The 18,267-nt window shown below is 29.0% G+C and overlaps 1 protein-coding gene across 1 annotated transcript in view; it reads left to right on the top strand.

The window, feature by feature from the left end:
• The window catches only part of LOC100204569 (uncharacterized), a 45,094-nt gene extending 26,827 nt beyond the window's left edge, over nt 1-18,267 (top strand). The window contains exons 3-6 of the mRNA XM_065792167.1: nt 8,409-8,512; nt 8,626-8,683; nt 17,278-17,382; nt 17,463-18,267. Of these exons, the coding sequence (XP_065648239.1) occupies nt 8,409-8,512; nt 8,626-8,683; nt 17,278-17,382; nt 17,463-17,917 (722 nt within the window). The 3' untranslated portion in view covers nt 17,918-18,267. The remainder of the gene's footprint in view (nt 1-8,408; nt 8,513-8,625; nt 8,684-17,277; nt 17,383-17,462) is intronic.

The following is an 18,267-nucleotide window of genomic DNA, read 5'->3' as shown; positions in this document are numbered from 1 at the left end:
TTACTTTTAAAGGCTCTGTTAATAGTGATTTTTTAGCAAAATAGTCTAAATTTTCATACTAACGCTGTCTCCAAATAGCCTAAATCTTAATTAATGGCTTGTTTAAGAACAACTTCTTTAGTTAACATTTGTTTTCACCAATATTGAATAATGCTTGATGAACCTCCAAAGAATTTGTTAGTTGCTTCTCACTTGTTTTAACATGCAATATCATCATTTTATACCATACAATGTCACAAGTTGTCGTCATCAGCCAAGACAAATCATTAGAAGATATGCCCCAGACATGGCAACAGTATTCCATACAAGGACAGATTTGAGGTTTATAGAGTTAAAAAATAGAATCTGGAGTAAGAAAGTGTCAAGTACGATAAAGAGGTGCAACCTTTGCAAATGCTATTTTTGCCAAGAATTTGATATAGGGTGTCCAAAAAAGAGTAAAAGTTAATCCTAGAAGATGAATGGTAGAAGACTCATTGAGTACATTACCATTCATTAATATGGGAGGATTTATTTTATTGTGATAATGATTTGCTGAAAAAAATTGGGGTTTGCCTGAATAAAAAGTTCACCATTCACTGTGAGCCCCATGCTGTAGCAGAAGTGAAATCTTTTTCAAGCTCAAATGCCCCCACCAAGCAATTAGAGAGTGTTGGCTTCTTATCAAGACAAGAATAAATTGTAGTATCATCAGCAAACAATGCCACCTTAGATGTGAGAATATCTGGAAGATTGTTAATATAAATTAAAAAGATTTAAGGGCCAAGGAATGAACCTTGAGAAACCCTTGAAGTTACAGGATATGTAGAAAAGTGCTGTCCATTGAAAACAACTTTTATACTACAATTGGAAAAGAAGGATTCAATAATTTTAAAGATATTACTAGATACACCATAAAAAGAAAGCTTATGGAGAAAACCAGCATGCCAAACTTTATCAAAAGCTTAAGAAATGACATGAGCGATAGATTTATCTAATCCAAGATAAAACCTATTGGTTATTACTTTAAGTAAATCAGATGTAGGAGATTGAAGTCCATATTGATGATCAGAAAGTAAGTTAGATTCAAAACAAGAGATGAAGTGTTTGTTAATTAAAATTCAAAAACCTTGTTTATGATATGAAGAAGACTAATGAGACAGTAGTCAGACAAGTCAGATCGTTCTCTGAAATATTTGAAAATAGAGATAACAGATGCTCCTTTTCAGCAGGCTGGAAAACAAGAATCTGATAAGCACTTGTTAAATAGTTTTGAAAGTATAGAAGGCAGCTCCGTAGAGCACTGCAAGTTTATAACAGGTATTTTGTCCTGACCACAAGATGTGGAACAGTCTAAGCAGGAAATCACTTAAGATACAGAAGCTGGAGTGATACAAATATCAAGTGGATCGACCTATTTGTTGGCTATATCAGGTAGAACGCGACGAGTGGAATCGAGAGATGATGTTGATGAAAAGTTCTTCGCTAACAATTCAACTTTGTCTTTAGGTGAGGTGTTAAAAATTTGAACCATATAAGAGAGGTGGAATAACAGATTTTTCTTATTATTGATACTGTTAAAGGTTCTCCATAAGTCATGAGAGCCTAATTTGTGATGAAATATGAGATTTCATGATCTAAGAATAGCGGAATTTGGTGTAGAACAAAACCTTTTTACAATGGTTTCTAGCAATAGTAAACAGACGTCTATTTTCTGGAGAATGGTTTTGCTAATAGATATGAAAGTAATGGTTTCAATTGGAAATTGAGGCAGCACAATGTGTGGAAAACCATAGAGTAGAGCGAGGCTTGATTTCGAATCGTCAAGAAGGAATTAAAAATATCATGCCAGCCCGAATCCATGAAGTTATGTAAAAAGTACATTTGTCAGTTTTTTTTTGGTAGTTGTAAGAGTTACATTGATAGGACATTGATAGGGGGATTCTGATAATAAAACAGAATGGGTTAATAGTTGATCAGAAGCACCCAAGGGTGATTGTGGAGAAACTGAGCACTGACTAGGATCAGTTAGAAGTAGAGTAGGTAAAATTTGGGTTTTTAAATTAAAAGTCGGGTTTTTAATTAAAAGTCAGGTTGTCAAGAAAGTATTATGGAAAGTTGACTGTTTGTGTTAGAGATTGAGACAAGCAAAAGTTGTGGGCCTTAACGCCTGTAGAGTCACTGACACTAGAGCCAAATCATTCAGTGTGATTAGCATTAAAATCACTAACAACAATGATATTGGCTGATGACAATAGAGAGAGGACTTGGTCAATTTGATCAGAAATAACATCAAAAAAAGTGCAGTCTTGAGGAGAGGTATATAGAACAAAGAGATAGGCGATAGAGCGAAGTGGTGCTAAAAGTGAAAACACATAAAAAAATAGTCGGTGGTTTCAAAAATAGTTTCCCAAAAATGGGTGAATTTTTGCGAATGTAAATGCCCAGGCCAAGCATGTGACTATTGGAATCTTTACAAATTAATGAAAGATAACCATCAACACTAAGATCACAAGATGAGACAGCCGAACTCAAAGTAGTCTCACAAAGAGCAAGTTGGTCTTGTGAACTTTGCTAGAGATAAGACGCAACAGAAGTAAACTTTCTTCAAAGACCACAAACATTAGTGAATGATAGGTTTGGAGAACTTGGTGATGACGATAGTTTTTTGTGTTTTATAGTTTTTGGTACTTTAGTCATACCTAAAAGAATTTTTTATTTTTATTTTTTATAATTCACCTTCCCAAGGCCAAGAAGGCCACTACAGATGAGAAGGCTACTTGTGGTTATAACCTTCTCTCAACTCTCTAACTCCGAAACACGAACCTTGACGAACAAGGCCGCTGCACAGAGAAACAAGTTGGGCGCAGTACTACCAGGGATGTGGTGGGAATCGAACTCGGAACCTCTCGCTTATGAAGCGAGCGCTCTACCACTACACCACTACCACCTAAATTAATATTACTATTACAATAAAGAATCAATATAATCAAAAAATACTGATGTATTATGCTCTAAACAAATATTTGAGTTGTTTAATAAATATTTTACAAATGGCGGACTTCATCTTGCTAACAAAATTACACCAACCTATAATTCTTTTAAAATCTAAAACCATCAGATTAGGCAACATTGCATGGTTTTGACTTAACGTTTAAAGAATTTGAAACAGCTTTTTCGTGTTTAAAAAAGAATAAATCACTGGGATTTGATGATATACCCAGTAGTATACTTATTGAAAATAAAAAAAGTATTAGTAAACCGTTGTTTTATATAGTAAAACTTTGTTTTGATTAAGGGGTTTTTCCTGATGTACAAAAATTAGCAAAGGTATTTCCAATTTAAAAAAATAATGATCATTCTAATGTTTCCAACTACAGGCCTATATCAGTGCTTTCTGTATTTTCAAAAATATTCGAGCCTCTAATTTACAATAGAATTTGATCATTTTACTAAAAATGGATTTTTTTTTATTCAAAACAGTTTCAGAAAAATCATTCAACTTAACATGCTTGTATTGAATTAGTTGATCAAATAAATAATGGCTTTAACAAAAATAAATTTACTTTAAGTATATTTATCGTTCACTCAAAAGCTTTTGACACTGTTGATCATTGTATTTTCTTAGAAAAGTTGAAGCATTATGGAGTAACTAATAAGGTCTACAATTGGATTAAAAGTTATCTCACTGATAAAAAATGATATGTTCTAAATCAAGATGTGAAATACTTAAAATCATGTGCGGAGTAAATATATGTAAATACAGTTTGTCTAAAGTTATTTTACTTTTCCTTAACTCTTTGTTTTATTAACTATGCTAATATAACATGGCGTAGTACACAACCAACTAAACTTAAAAAAATTACTTAGTTTGCAAAAACATGCGTGTAGAATTATTTACGGGAAAAAAAGAGGAAGCATACTAAACCCTTAATGAGAAATATGAAAGTGGTGGGTGTAGATGAAATATATTTTTATCAGCACCTAATTTTCATGTATAGTTATAATAATTTATTTCTTAAGAACAAATCAAATTCCTTCAAACTGCCAAGGAAATTAAATAAATATACAAAATATTCAATAGCATATCCTGAACCTAAGTAATGGAATTCTTTTCAAAAAAAATAATGCAAATATGGTGAAATCATTAAACTCATTCAAGTTCCGAGCAAAAAAATACATTTTTAATTTTGTGGAATAATAATTCCAAAACCCTTTTGTAAATTTATTCAAATGAATTTTACTTATTATTCTTAGTAGTTACTAATGATATAATGGTCTTTTAATGTAAAATTTTTTAATCTTTGTGTATATGTTTGTATATATTTCTAAATCTTTAAATACCTAAATTTGAAATATAGTTATTGCAAAATATCAGTTGTAGTTGTAAAAATAATTTGTTTTCTGACTATATCTTTAGTTTATTTTATATAGTAAAACTTTGTTTTGATTAAGGGGTTTTTCCTGGTGTATATTTTATTATATTAAGGGGCTCTATAAAAAGATTGAAGTGATATTGCATCATCCATATCTTCTTTGAGTCCACATCTGTTTTTAAAATATTTTATTTACTGATATTTACCATGTAAAACTCATCTGTAATTTATTTTAACAGCGAAGTATAAAATAAAAAAAAGTCATTTTTAAATTTTTTAAAGAACTTGACTCAAAGCATAGATAGTAGTCATTACACTATTTCGTTGTCCAAGCAACTGCTTTATTACTATTAATAAACCCTAAGTTGTAAAAAGGGGGAAAAGGGGCTCTAAATGTGGCCTCGACAATGCACACCAAAAGTACAAACAGGGACACCATCCATGCGTAACATGGCTTTGTTAATACTCTGATATTTTACAGCTGTTGATGGAATCAGTCACTCTTAGAGATTATTAAGAGATAATAGAATGAGTTGCTTGTCATAAAAACAGAAACACAAGCAAAACCCTTGCAATGAGTCAAGAAGATCCAGCATTTAACATCCTAAACTGGAAACAATGTATTATAAATATATCTGCGTCAGCCTAATAGATGAAGAAGGAATGCGAGGCTGGTTAACAGATAGAATCTGTTTACCCCTTAAGTCTTTGCCTAGGAGGCCTTCTACAAGACAGTAGCCGGATGCGTTTAATATCTGCCCAAGATGAGTATTTTTATCGAGACACCATCTCTACCCTTTACTCAACCAAGATCCACAAGTCAGGGGGTGTTTTAAGTCAGAGTCGATTTCTCCTAGTCTTTGCATATCCTACACGGCAGCAGGATATGAAGCAAGTTGTACTGGGTTACATGTTACCAGTAACAGGATAATCGGACCTGACTTTAATGCTTTCACTTCAGCTATAATTACAAACTTTCAATTAAGTTATATATTTAATTGAAAGTTTACGTGAAACAAATGGATTTTACACTTTTTATGTTTTTTTGTTATATCGCATATAAAATAATTATTTGTTTTCAATATTGTATTGAATAATTTTTGTCTATAACAGTTTTATACTTTTTTATATTTGAAATTGTTTGCGTATAAACAAAACCAGTTGATTTTCTCAAGAAAAATGTGTGTGCATGCGTGCATGTTAAAAGGTAGGAATTCTAAACAGGTGATGAGAATTGTAAACTAATTTATAATGCTGTTGAATCAATTTACAGTGAAATAGGCAAAAGATTTTTAAAATTAATAAAAGAAAACCTTTTTATTTTGTGATAGAAAGAAAATAACTTAAAGAATAAAACTATTACTGCAATATGATGAATATGCTGATTAACCGAGTAAACAGGATTTTTATGGATGTATAGAAACATTACTTGCAAGTATGGTTCTATACAGATAATGACCTCGCCTAAGTTTAATCAACGCCGCATTGCAATAATTACAATGAAGCAATAAAGTTTAATTATTTAATTTACGAAGAACATATTAAAATCAAGGAAAGAAAAAATATTCATTCACTAGATTATACAAAACCTTTTTATTCAAGTATTAATCTGGAAATATTTTATGTAAAATGTTTTGGTGTAGAAACACTACATTTTTGTAAAAAATCTATACCAGTGGTGATAAAGAGGATATATTACTCAGTCCTATGTTACTTGGCATGTGTGAAATGATGATTTTTTTTTTGAAACTTTAATAAAAGCAACATTTAGTTTTATATAGAGAATGTTTAATCAATTGGATTTGTCAATAAAGCAGATTATTTGTCGTTATTTGTTTCTTTTTTGAAAATTTGTTTACAAATTCAACATTTTTGCAGTGTTTCTATACCATAGGTTTATTAGAAATTGCTATAACAAAACCCTCATGAGATAATTTGACAAAATAACATCATAGCATTAAAGAAGACACAAAAATATTTCGAAAAAAATATGTTTCACAAAATAAAACATTTGTAATGTATTTTGCAAAAGCGTATAAACCTTTACATCAACTTAAAACGAAGTAATTTTCGCAACAAAACATTTTCTAGTTAAAATTTACAAATACACAGTATAAAAAGAACCAAATATTTTTCTCTTTTTTCAAGAAGATTTTTGTTCTTAGTGAAACGAGTAAATTACTTTCCTAGTTTTTTAAGATTAGTGCTAGCCACATACTTAAATAAAAATTAAACTGATTCATAGTAAATTTAAACTTGATACCAACAAATATAGAAACATGACACAAATATCATATTTTTTGTTTTATCTTTAAAAAACTCTTATATTTTTAATTTATTTTGATGCTAAGAATGTAATTTAAAAAATTTCTGATCTATTAATGCAAAAACTATAACATTATCGTCAACTGTTGTGAAATAGGAATCTTCTGTAAAAATGTAGAGTTTCTATTCAGAAATTCATCTAATGATGATGATGATGGTGGTGATGATGATGATGATGATTATGTTGATCATAATGATGTTTATAAGTGCATATATATACAAAATCATACATAATTTCAACATAAATTTTGAAAAAAAAAAAAAAACTTAAGAATGTATAAATGTTTATGCAGCCCCGGTCACAAACCCGGCCCTGGCTATATTTTATCAAACCCGGCTCCGGCCAAATATCAACCCCGGTCGTTTACCATGTGACTGTTCCTAAGTGCTGCAAAAATTCTCTTCATCTTGTTTTCTTAAATCATATAATTTACAATCTTTCAAGTCGTTTATTAATAGTTATCTTGCTTTATAAATTTCATCTTTTCTTTTCCAGTAACAGAGCCGACGACATCGGGGGGCCGGGGAGAGACATGCCCTCTTTCCCTCCCTTACTTCATTTCTAAAGGACTTTTTTTTTCTTTTTCTTTTTTTTCTTTAAAGAAAATTTCAGATATAAAGGACTTTTTTGAAAAATTGATGATTGTGCCCCTCCATTTTATAACCTGTGTCATCAGCCCTAAGTAACCTTTGACTCTAATAGTGGTTGCTTGCAGCCTTGTTGGAAGTAAAGATGTTAAAAAAAATAAAAATCAACCAATATGGGCTTTACAAGTTAAAATTAAAATAAGATTTAAAAAAATAGTATTTATAACTCTGTTAATATAAAGGAAAATAGTTTTCATAAATATTTTATCATCTAGTTATTTTATCTAGTTATTTTAAATAAGATAATAACTTACCTGTTCATAAACATAACCTATTCATGGCACCTATGCAAGCATTATAATGCAGTTATTAGTTTTTAAATGCCCTATGCAACTCAATAGAATTTTGTTATGGTCCAAATAGAGCATTTATGAAAAATATTTTTTATTAGCATTCTTTTAAGAAATAACTGACCTAAAAACAAACTTGATCATTAAATGCAATCAATTTAATGAATCTAGAATTGCGGAAACAATTAAACTTGTTAAAAAGTATATTAGAAACTAGAGATAAAAAATATTATTAGTTAAAGCGTACAATGGTAACAGTTACCTAACCATTATCTCAATGAAAAAACAAATCTTAATTGAGATTTTTCAAAGATAAATATTTCATGATCAAGTTAAATTGTGTGTGTTTAGTCTTTGTTTTTTTTTCAAAAGCTAAACTTATATAAAATGTTATTAAAAATGATTTATATAATTTCTTATTTATATAATTTTTTGTACATAGTATCACTTGCTTAGTTTTTTAAGAGGTTTAAAGACTTTTTTAAATTTGAAAAAATGGTCAAGAAAGTAGTAATATTAAAAAAAGCAGTAAATAATATAGTAAATAATATTATTCTATAAAGTAGTAATAATAATAAAAATAGCAGTGATAATAATAGTATATATATATATATATATATATATATATATATATATATATATATATATATATATATATATATGTGTGTGTGTGTGTATATATATATATATATATATATATATATATATATATATATATATATATATATATATATATATATATATATATATATATATATATATATATATATATGTGAATTTTTTATTTAAGAATGTGACTGTCAATATATGAATCAAGTAAGTAATGGAGGACAGAAATTTTCTGAAACAGTTCTGAATCAGCTACCTAGTGAATCAAATATTAATAAATTTCAGGTAATGCTAAAAAGTTACATTTAAATAAAAATAAAAATAAAATAAAAAATTTTAATAAATAATAAAAGTTGTTTACACAAGTTTGTTGAAACTTTTTAAAACATTTTTCAAAGGTTGGAGAAAAAGGAGAACGAGGAATAAAAGGGGAAACAGGACCTTCTGGCAAGCCAGGTCTAATTTTTATCTTTATTTTATATACTTATATATTATGGATGTTTTTTTTTTCAGTTCTGTAGTATCCAGAAGCTCTAAACATGTTGGTTGACTTATGATATGCTTTAAAAAAAGTTAATGAAATTTAATGACTTGGAACTTATCATTTTTAAGCCCGGAGTCTTTGCTGGCATTATACCTAAGGACTCTTGGTTCAAAAAATGATTGTTCCTCTTACCTAAAAGTCTTAATTTTTTTCCCATTAGTAGTCCATATATTTTTAGAGCTCCTGGATATCAAAACCTATGAAGAAGTAATCTTTTTTTGACTTTCAAATCCGAAGTCCTTTTTAGGGATTCATGATATATATATTTATTTATATATATATATATATATATATATATATATATATATATATATATATTTATTTTTTTATCTATTTATTTATATATATATATATATATATATATATATATATATATATATATTTATACATATATTTATATATACATATATTTATATATACATATATTTATATATATATATATATATATTTATATATATATATATATTTATATATATGATCTTCCTATATTTATGAACAGTAATGTACTTGATGAGTCATCTACCCTTCATCTTCTAGGATTAACACTTACTTCCAATCTTTCTTGGAAACTGTATATCAAATCCATTGCAAAATTAGCATCTGCTAAAGTTGCATCTCTTTATTGAGCTTGACACTTTCTTACTTCGGATTCTATTCTCTATAAATCTCAAATCCGTCCCAGTATGGAATACTGTTATAATATCTGGGGCGGATCTTCTAATGATGCCCTTTCTCTTTTAGACAAAGTGCAAAAACGCATTGTAAACATAGTTGGACCTGCTCTTGCAACCAACCTCCGACCATTATCACATTGTCGTAATGCTGCTTCTCTTTCTCTTTTCTACAAATACTATAATGGGCACTGCTCTGAAGAGCTAGCATCTCTTGTGCCATCTACTAAAATTCATTCTCGTGTGACTCGTCATTTAATTAAGTCTCATCCTTTTTCTGTGACTGTTCCTAAGTGCTCAAAAAACTCTTGTCTAGTTTTTTTTCCTCGAACATCTGTTCTTTGGAACTGATGTTCGAGGTTTTCCTTCATCTTGCTCAACGTTTCCTTTATCTTGCTCGCATCAACGTTTCCTTCATCTCGCTTTCCTGATTCATATAATTTGCAATCTTTTAAGCTGTTATTGTTATCTTGCTCTACAAACTTCATCTTTTCTCTTCCAGTAACTTTCAACTCTTATAGTGGTTGCTTGCAGCCTTGTTGGAAGCAAAGATGTGAAATATATATATATATATATATATATATATATATATATATATATATATATATATATATATATATGTATAATATATATATATATATATATATATATATATATATATATATATATATTATCAACAATACTGTTAAAAATATTATCTATATTCTGATTATTGCAGTAACAGGAATTCGCATTTAGATAATATTTTTATAGATATTGATAGTAAAATATATTTTCAGTATATTATCAATATAATATATGCAAATCAATATAACTATAAATATTTATACAAGTACATTATCAATATAATCAAAATATATTGATAATATATATATATGTGTGTGTGTGTGTATATATATATATATATATATATATATATATATATATATATATATATATATATATATATATATATATATATATATATATATTTATATAACGGGTGATGCTGAAGTTATCGGACAAATCCTAATTTCATTATTTGAGCGTAATAATTAGTTTATGTGGTTTTATGCGTAGGCATAAACATTCTATAAAATATAAACTTTATTATTTGAAACACAATTATTTAAAATGAAGTTAAATGCAGCTGAACGAGAATCTTTTCGAAAGCGACTAAAAATGTTTTTTGTAAATAAACCTAATATTAAAAAAAAAAAAATCGTATATCATTTTGAAAAGGAAGGATTTGCTCGAAGTACAATATATGATAACCTAAAAAGACTTGAAACTGTTCAATCGTTTTCTGATAGAAAGCACCCTGGTTGTCCGACATCCTGGACTAGAGAAAAGAAAGCCGAATTAATGAGACTTGTCAACAATCGAAAAGGGTTCAGTCAGAGAAAAATAGGTATTAAATTCGGTGTAAATCAATCGACAATTAGTCGTCAGTTAAAAATAATGAATGTTAAATATAGAAAACGTGAAAAGACTTCAAAATACACTATAGAACAACAAATAAAGGCAAAGAAAAGAAGCAGGAAACTAGTTAACCAACTCTATAACACAAATCGCTTCTAGTCATCGATGACGAAAAATACATTTGTTTTGCAGGGGACAACATGCCTGGAAATTCTAGATACTACACAAACAACAAAAAGACATGCCCAGAAAGTGTTCGTTTTATAGGAAAAGAGAAATTTCCAAAAAAATTATAAATGTGGATAGCCATATCTGACCATGGTATGTCCGAGCCATTGTTTCGCACTTCCAAGGCTGTAGCGATCAATTCATCAATTTATATTAATGAATGTTTAGAAAAACGACTTCTTCCATTTATTCACAAGTATCATGGAGACTTTAACTATTTATTTTGGCCAGATTTAGCAAGTTCTCATTATCCTAAAGATTCTCTAAATTGGATGGACCAATATGTCTATTACGCTGATAAAGATTCCAATCCCCCAAATGTGCCTCAAGCACGACCAATTGAAAATTTTTGCGGACATTTGGCACAGAAGGTTTACGAGGGAGATTGGCAAGCTTCAACAGAGCAAGTTTTGATTGATCGCATTAAACTAAAACTACAAGAAATTGATTTAAACTTTTTACAGTCGCATATGAAAGGCGTCAGAGCAAAATTGAGATCAATTGCAGATGGTGGTGTTTTTTCATATAAAAAATAGTATGTTTTTATTAAAAGATAAATGCTTTATTTTAAAAAAATATAATAGTAGTTTGTTTTTTTATTTATAAATAAGTTATTGACGTTTTTATTTTTTCCGATAACTTCCTCATTACTTGATATATAAATATATATATATATATACACATGCACATATATACAGAGAGAGGTCAAGCCTTTTTAGGAGACATGTAATTGCTTATATGATCATATAATATTTTGTTTTGACGACTTGATTATGGCTCCTTGCATGTTTTAAGTTAAGCGCGTATAAAAAATGCGCTGAATAAATAAAAACTTGAACTAAAAAAATAAATAAATTTTAAACTGAAAATAAAATAAAAATAAAAAATAAAAAATTAAAGAAATAAAAATTAAAAAAAAATCTAAAACTAAACTAAAAAAGAAAAAAAATCTTAACTAATGGTGAAATGAATAAAAAATAAACCAGAAAAAATAAAAAGTTAACGCTTTTATTCTAATTTAAAAGTGTTTTACCATAAAGAATTTTAAAAATTTGAAGTTTCAAAGTTATTTAATCCAAGCTTAATTACTTGAAAACTTAATTATTTAAAAATTTGAAACTTTGATATTTCCTAATGTCTACAAAGCAAGTAAAACATTAAAATAAGTTATCTGTTTGTATGATTTGAACCCTCATAGAATGTCATGCCTCATTAATGATGCACTTAATCAACCTTAATACTACATCAACGTGGCAATATATGAAAAATTATAAGCTTTAATGTAATAATTGAAACACTTTTAAATTAAATTTAAAAAAATATATTAATTGAGATCTTATAAATTAAAAGTATATTAGTTTTATGCTTTTATTTTCTCTGGTTTATCCTTTACTTACTTTATTCATTTTCAGAATGCAGACAAGCATATTTGCCAAAAAATTGGCTCGAAAATCTAAAAACACCTCAGGTGCGATGCAAGAATAAAATTAACTTCTTCAAGTTTAAGAGATGCCAATAATTTTGTAGATTGTTGTTATATTTTGTAGATTGTCCTCTGAAACCTCCGCAATAGCATGAATATAATAATGTTGCACACCAGATTCTTCATTTATTTTAGATAAAGAATAATAATTTTTGGCTCATAAACATTAATGACCACTTTTAAGAAGTTTTGACCACCATCTATAAATATTCTTACCATTGTATTAAAGCTATCAATACTTCTTTCCTTAGTTAAAAATTTGATAGATTCTGTTGCATTGTTGACATGAATTATATTTCTAACAGCTCTTTGATCACTGTTTTATATTCATATAACAAGATTCAATGCATTCAATGGTTTTAATATTAATGCTTGGGTTCTACACAAGTAAAATTCCTGCGGAAAATAGAACATAATTTTTTAATTTTGTTTTTAAAGAGTTTTAGCACATTTGATATACATTTGATAGCTCCATATAAGTTTGGAATGAGATCTGATTTATTTTCTTTCTTTTCAACTTATTTTCATTATTTCAACTGAAATAGAGAGAAGATTTCTGTCTGAAGACAACATAAACTTTGAAATTATATAAGAAACAAAAATACACTGAATCAAACATTAATGTAACATTAAAAGAATACTTCAATTAATTTTATTTAAATTATAAAATCATAGTATTATTTATCCATACAAAGATTCAAACAGCAGAGCTCCCAGATTTTCTTAGTCACATTTAAAATATTCAACTCTGGCTTAACATTTTTCTGCATACATAATATTGAAGAGATTCATCTAATAGTACTTCAATTTACCTAAAATATGTTATTTATATATATATATATATATATATATATATATATATATATATATATATATATATATATATATATATGTATGTATGTATGTATGTATGTATGTATGTATGTAATGTATGTATGTATGTATGTATGTATGTATGTATGTATGTATATATATATATATATATATATATATATATATATATATATATATATATATATATATATATATAACAAAAAGTATAAATTAGTACCTTTGATAAAGTCTCTAACCATTTGGAAAGATATGCAGCCTCTTCTTTGTAGATTAAACAAGTTTCTATCGCAGTTGGAACAAACTACTGAAGGACAAAATTCAAAATCCAAAAGTTTACAAATTTTTTCAAATAGTAGGATTTAAAGATTTTGATCTGATATTTATCAATCAAACTGCACAACTACATAATTCAAAATCTGATACTATATTGGAAAATGATTATATCTGGTAAACTTATTTTGACCACCATAGGGTCAGCCTAATGGCCGACTTTATGTTGGTCAAAATAAGTTATATATTTACAAAAATTTAGAAGAAAAAAAGCAAAGAGTTTAAAGTTCTAATTTTTAAAATATACCTTTCAGATTTTTTCGACAACATTGTATTTACAAATGCATATTAAATCCAAAAATTAGGGCAGTCTATTTGGAGAACAGTGTACAAAGGAAAAATAAATTGGATTTCTCATATTTTTTAGATTAAGTAATACAAACAAAGCTTGAAAAGGTGTCAAAGGTTTAAGATGTTGTAATGTGATGCTGTTATGTATAAAGAGGGGAAAATATGCTTTGAATGAACATTTTAATAATATTAACTTTAACAACCAATGGTTATCCACTGAAAACAAACTGCTGAAAGCTGAAGCTGAAAGCCTCAAATCCAAATTGAATAACTTGCTTGTATCACCATGTGGACAAACATTAAGTATCTATTTCTGTCTGAACTTTTGATGAAGTATTTAAGGGGTAAATAGATTCTATCTGTTGACTAGATTTACACCCATTCTTCATCCATTACGTTTGCATAGATGTATTTACAATACATTGTTTCTAGTTTAGGATGTTGAATGCTGGATCTTTTTGACTCATTGCATGGGTTTGCTTGTGTCTCTGTTTTTATGACTAGGCAACTGACCTGAGCTTTGAGTCAAGTTCTTTAACCAATTTAAATAATGACTAAAGTATCAAAAACTATAAAACACAAAAAACCAGTTTCATCACCAAGTTCTTTAAGATTCTTTAACATTCACTAATATTTGTGGTCTTCAAAGTAACTTTTCTTCTGTTGCGTTTTAACTTTTGCAAACTTTACCAAACCTACTTGCTCTTAGTGAGACTAATTTGAGTTCAGCTATCTCATCTTGTGATCAAAGTATTGATGGTTATCTTTCTTTAATTTGTAAAGACTCCACTAGTCACATGCTTGGCCTAGGCATTTACATTCGTAAGAATTCACCTATTTGTCAGGAAATTAGGTTTGAATCCACAGACTATTCTTTTATGTGCTTTTGTTTAGCACCACTCTATCACTTTTCTCCTTCTATATTGCTCTCCATCTCAAGACTGCTCTCTTTTTGATGTTGTTTCTGATTAAATTGACCAAGCCCTTTCTCTTTATCTTTCAGCCAATATTGTTGTTGTTGGTGACTTTAATGCTCATCACAGTAAATGGCTTGGTTCTAGTGTCAGTGACTCTGCAGATGTTAAGGCCCACAAAACAACACAAATAGTTAACTTTCCAACTCGCTTTGTAGACAATCCGATTCATTTCACATCTCTACTCAACTTATATATTGTTTTTTGATCCTAGTCAGTGCTCTCAGTCGGTTTCTCAGTCAGTTTCTCAAGATTTGCTTTTAGGTGGTTCTGAGCATGGTTTGATCACTTTAAAACTGTTATCTCATTCTTCTTCATCATCAGAATCCCCCTATCATTGTACTTTTTACAACTACTTGTAATGGCCCTTGGGTAGTAATCTTTTGTCATCCTGCTGACAAATGTGATTCTTCTATAACTTCTTGAATTATTCCTCTCAACGATTCCAAGTCAAGCATCACTCTTCTCCATGGTTTTTATCTCATTATGCTGCTGTAATGTTCAATCGTAACCATTACTTCCATATCTATTGCCAAAACAATTCTCCAGAAAGTAGACAGTTTACTATTTCTAGAAACCATTGCAAAAATATTTCGTCTAGGACCATAGCTCGTTATTTTCAGGTCACAAAATCTCGTATTTTATTCAAAAGTTAAGCTCCAGATACTTCTGGAGAATCTTTAATTGTGTCTATAATAAGGGCAAATCTGTTATTCCTCCTCTTTTGCATGGCTCAAATTTTGTTAAGAACTTTTCATCAATCTTATCTCTTGATTCCACTAATCACATCCTACCTGATATAGCCAACAAACACGTTGATCAATTGTTTGGCATTCATATCACTCCAGCTTCTGTATCTAAAGTGATTTCCTGCTTAGGCTCTTCTACAGCTTGTAGTCCGAACAACATACCTGTTATAGTTTTGCAGAAGTGTTCTCCGAAGCTGTTGTCTATACTTTTAAAATTATTGAACAAGTGCTTATCAGAGTCTTGTTTTCCAGCCTGGTGGAAAGCACCATCTGTTATCGCTATTTTCAAAAGTTCTGGAGAGCGATCTGACTTATCTGATATAACTACCGTCCCATTAGTCTTCTTACTATCATAAGCAAGGTTTTTGAGTCTTAAATTAGCTAACACTTAATCTCTCATATTGAATTTAATAACTTACATTCTGATCATTAATATGGTTTTTGATCTTCTCATTTTACTGCTGATTTGTTAACGGTTATAACTGATAGGCTTTATTGTGCATTAGATAGATGTGGAGAGGTTAAGGCTGTTGTTCTCGAACTTTCGATAAAGTTTGGCATGTTGGTCTTCTCTATAAATTCTCTTTTTACGGTGTATTAGGTAGCATGTTTATTCAATGTTCCATCTTTGGCCCTATACTTTTTTTAACTTACATTAACAATCTCCCAGAAATTCTCACATCCAAGGTGGCATTATTCATTGACAATATCACCAGTTATTCTTGTCTTGATAAGAAGCCATCAGTCTCTGATTGCTTGAAGGAGGCATTTGAGCTTGAAAAGGATCTCACTTCTGTTACAGCATGGGGCTCTCAGTGGCTGGTTAACTTTAGCTCAAATAAGGTTTGATTTTTCTCAGCTAATCGTTATCACAACAATCTTCCTGTATTTATGAGCGGTAATGTACTTGATGAGTCATCTATTCTTTTTCTTCTAGGATTAACTCTTACTTCCGACCTTTTCTGTAAACCATATATCAAATCCATTGCAAAATTAGCATCTACTCTTCATCAAGCTTGCCAATTTTTTACTCCGGATTCTATTCTTTATCTCCATAAATCTCAAATCCGTCCTTGTATAGAATACTATTGCCATAACTGGAGCAGATCTTCGAATGATAACTTTTCTCTTTTAGACAAGTTGCAAAAACGCATTGTAAACGTAGTTAGACCTGCTCTTGCAGCCATCCTTCAACCATTTTCACTTCACCGTAATGTTGATTCTCTTTCTCTTTTCTAAAAATACTATAATGGGCGCTGCTCTCTATGGGCTCTGGGTGGGTGGGAAAAATTCTCCAAAAAATTAGCAAATGTCTCCTCCCGTGTATTAATTACCTTAGAGTAAAAAGACGTTTAAAGAGAAAAATTTGTCTGAGTTGTAAATCGAGTAAATTTAAACATTCAAATTAAAAAAAAAAAAACTAAAATTTTTAGTAAACCAACTTATCATATCAAGTCATTATTGTTCAGGTATATTAGATTTAAGACTTAATGTTTTAAAAATAGATTAAAAATCATCTTCATGGTTTGACAATTAATATTTTAGGTATTAACGGAACTTGTTTAAACTGCGCCTTTACTAAGTACCATATAACGTACACCCATTGGGGCAAATCATCGTGCCGGATCGATAGATCAACTATTTATAGTGGTAATTATAATTTTTTTTTTTTTAATTTACAAGTTTACTAAATTAGATTTAATATATCACTGGTTTATTTAATTTGAAAGGTTATATTGGTAGTCCTGCAAATATGGATGAAGGAGGAGGTTCGAATTACTTGTGCATGCCTGAATTGCCAAAATATTATAAAAACGATACCGTATCCAGTAAGAATTCACCTATATTTGGAGTGGAGTTTGAACTCGAGAAATCAAATATAATGGATTTGAAATATAAAGAAAAACATTTTAACGCACTTTGTTCAATATGTGACGTAAATGAAAGAACAAATTACCTTATGATACCAGCAGCATTTGAATGCCCTCCTAGTTGGCATAAAGAATATACCGGTTTCCTTATGGCTCAAAAAAAAAGTTTAATGCGGACACAATATATTTGTGTAGATCAAGAAGCAGACTTTATTAAAACCGTGGAAGACAGTGGAAAAGGTGGTTATTTACATCATGTTCGGTTTTCTTCTAAAATGGTCTGGGAAATAAACTGTGTGGTTTGTACAAACTAAAATGTTTTGATAATCCACAAATTGTTAACATTTTTTCAATTTTCGGAAAGAATAAATCATTTTTATCATTTCAGAAGAAGAGTTAAAAAGTCGTCATGATCGCGTTTTCTTAAACTATTAAAATTGAAAAGCAAAAGTTTTTCAAAAATCTCTTTAAGTTCATCCTAAAGAACAACAAGACATAAAAGTTGTCTCTTCAAGTCCATCCTAAAGTACTACAAATAGTACATTATAAGGACACTTTGTACCTTGTTCTAATTTGTTGCCATGAGACAGAAAACATTTATGCAAAAACTTATGTTAAATATGTATTAAAATATACAAAATAATATAAAGATTTTTTACATTTA

The sequence above is a fragment of the Hydra vulgaris genome, chromosome 03 (genome assembly GCF_038396675.1).
Source record: "Hydra vulgaris chromosome 03, alternate assembly HydraT2T_AEP".
Taxonomy (NCBI): Eukaryota; Metazoa; Cnidaria; class Hydrozoa; order Anthoathecata; family Hydridae; genus Hydra; species Hydra vulgaris.
The sequence above is the reverse complement of the archived record's forward strand: the minus strand, read 5'-3'. Positions and strand labels throughout refer to the sequence as shown.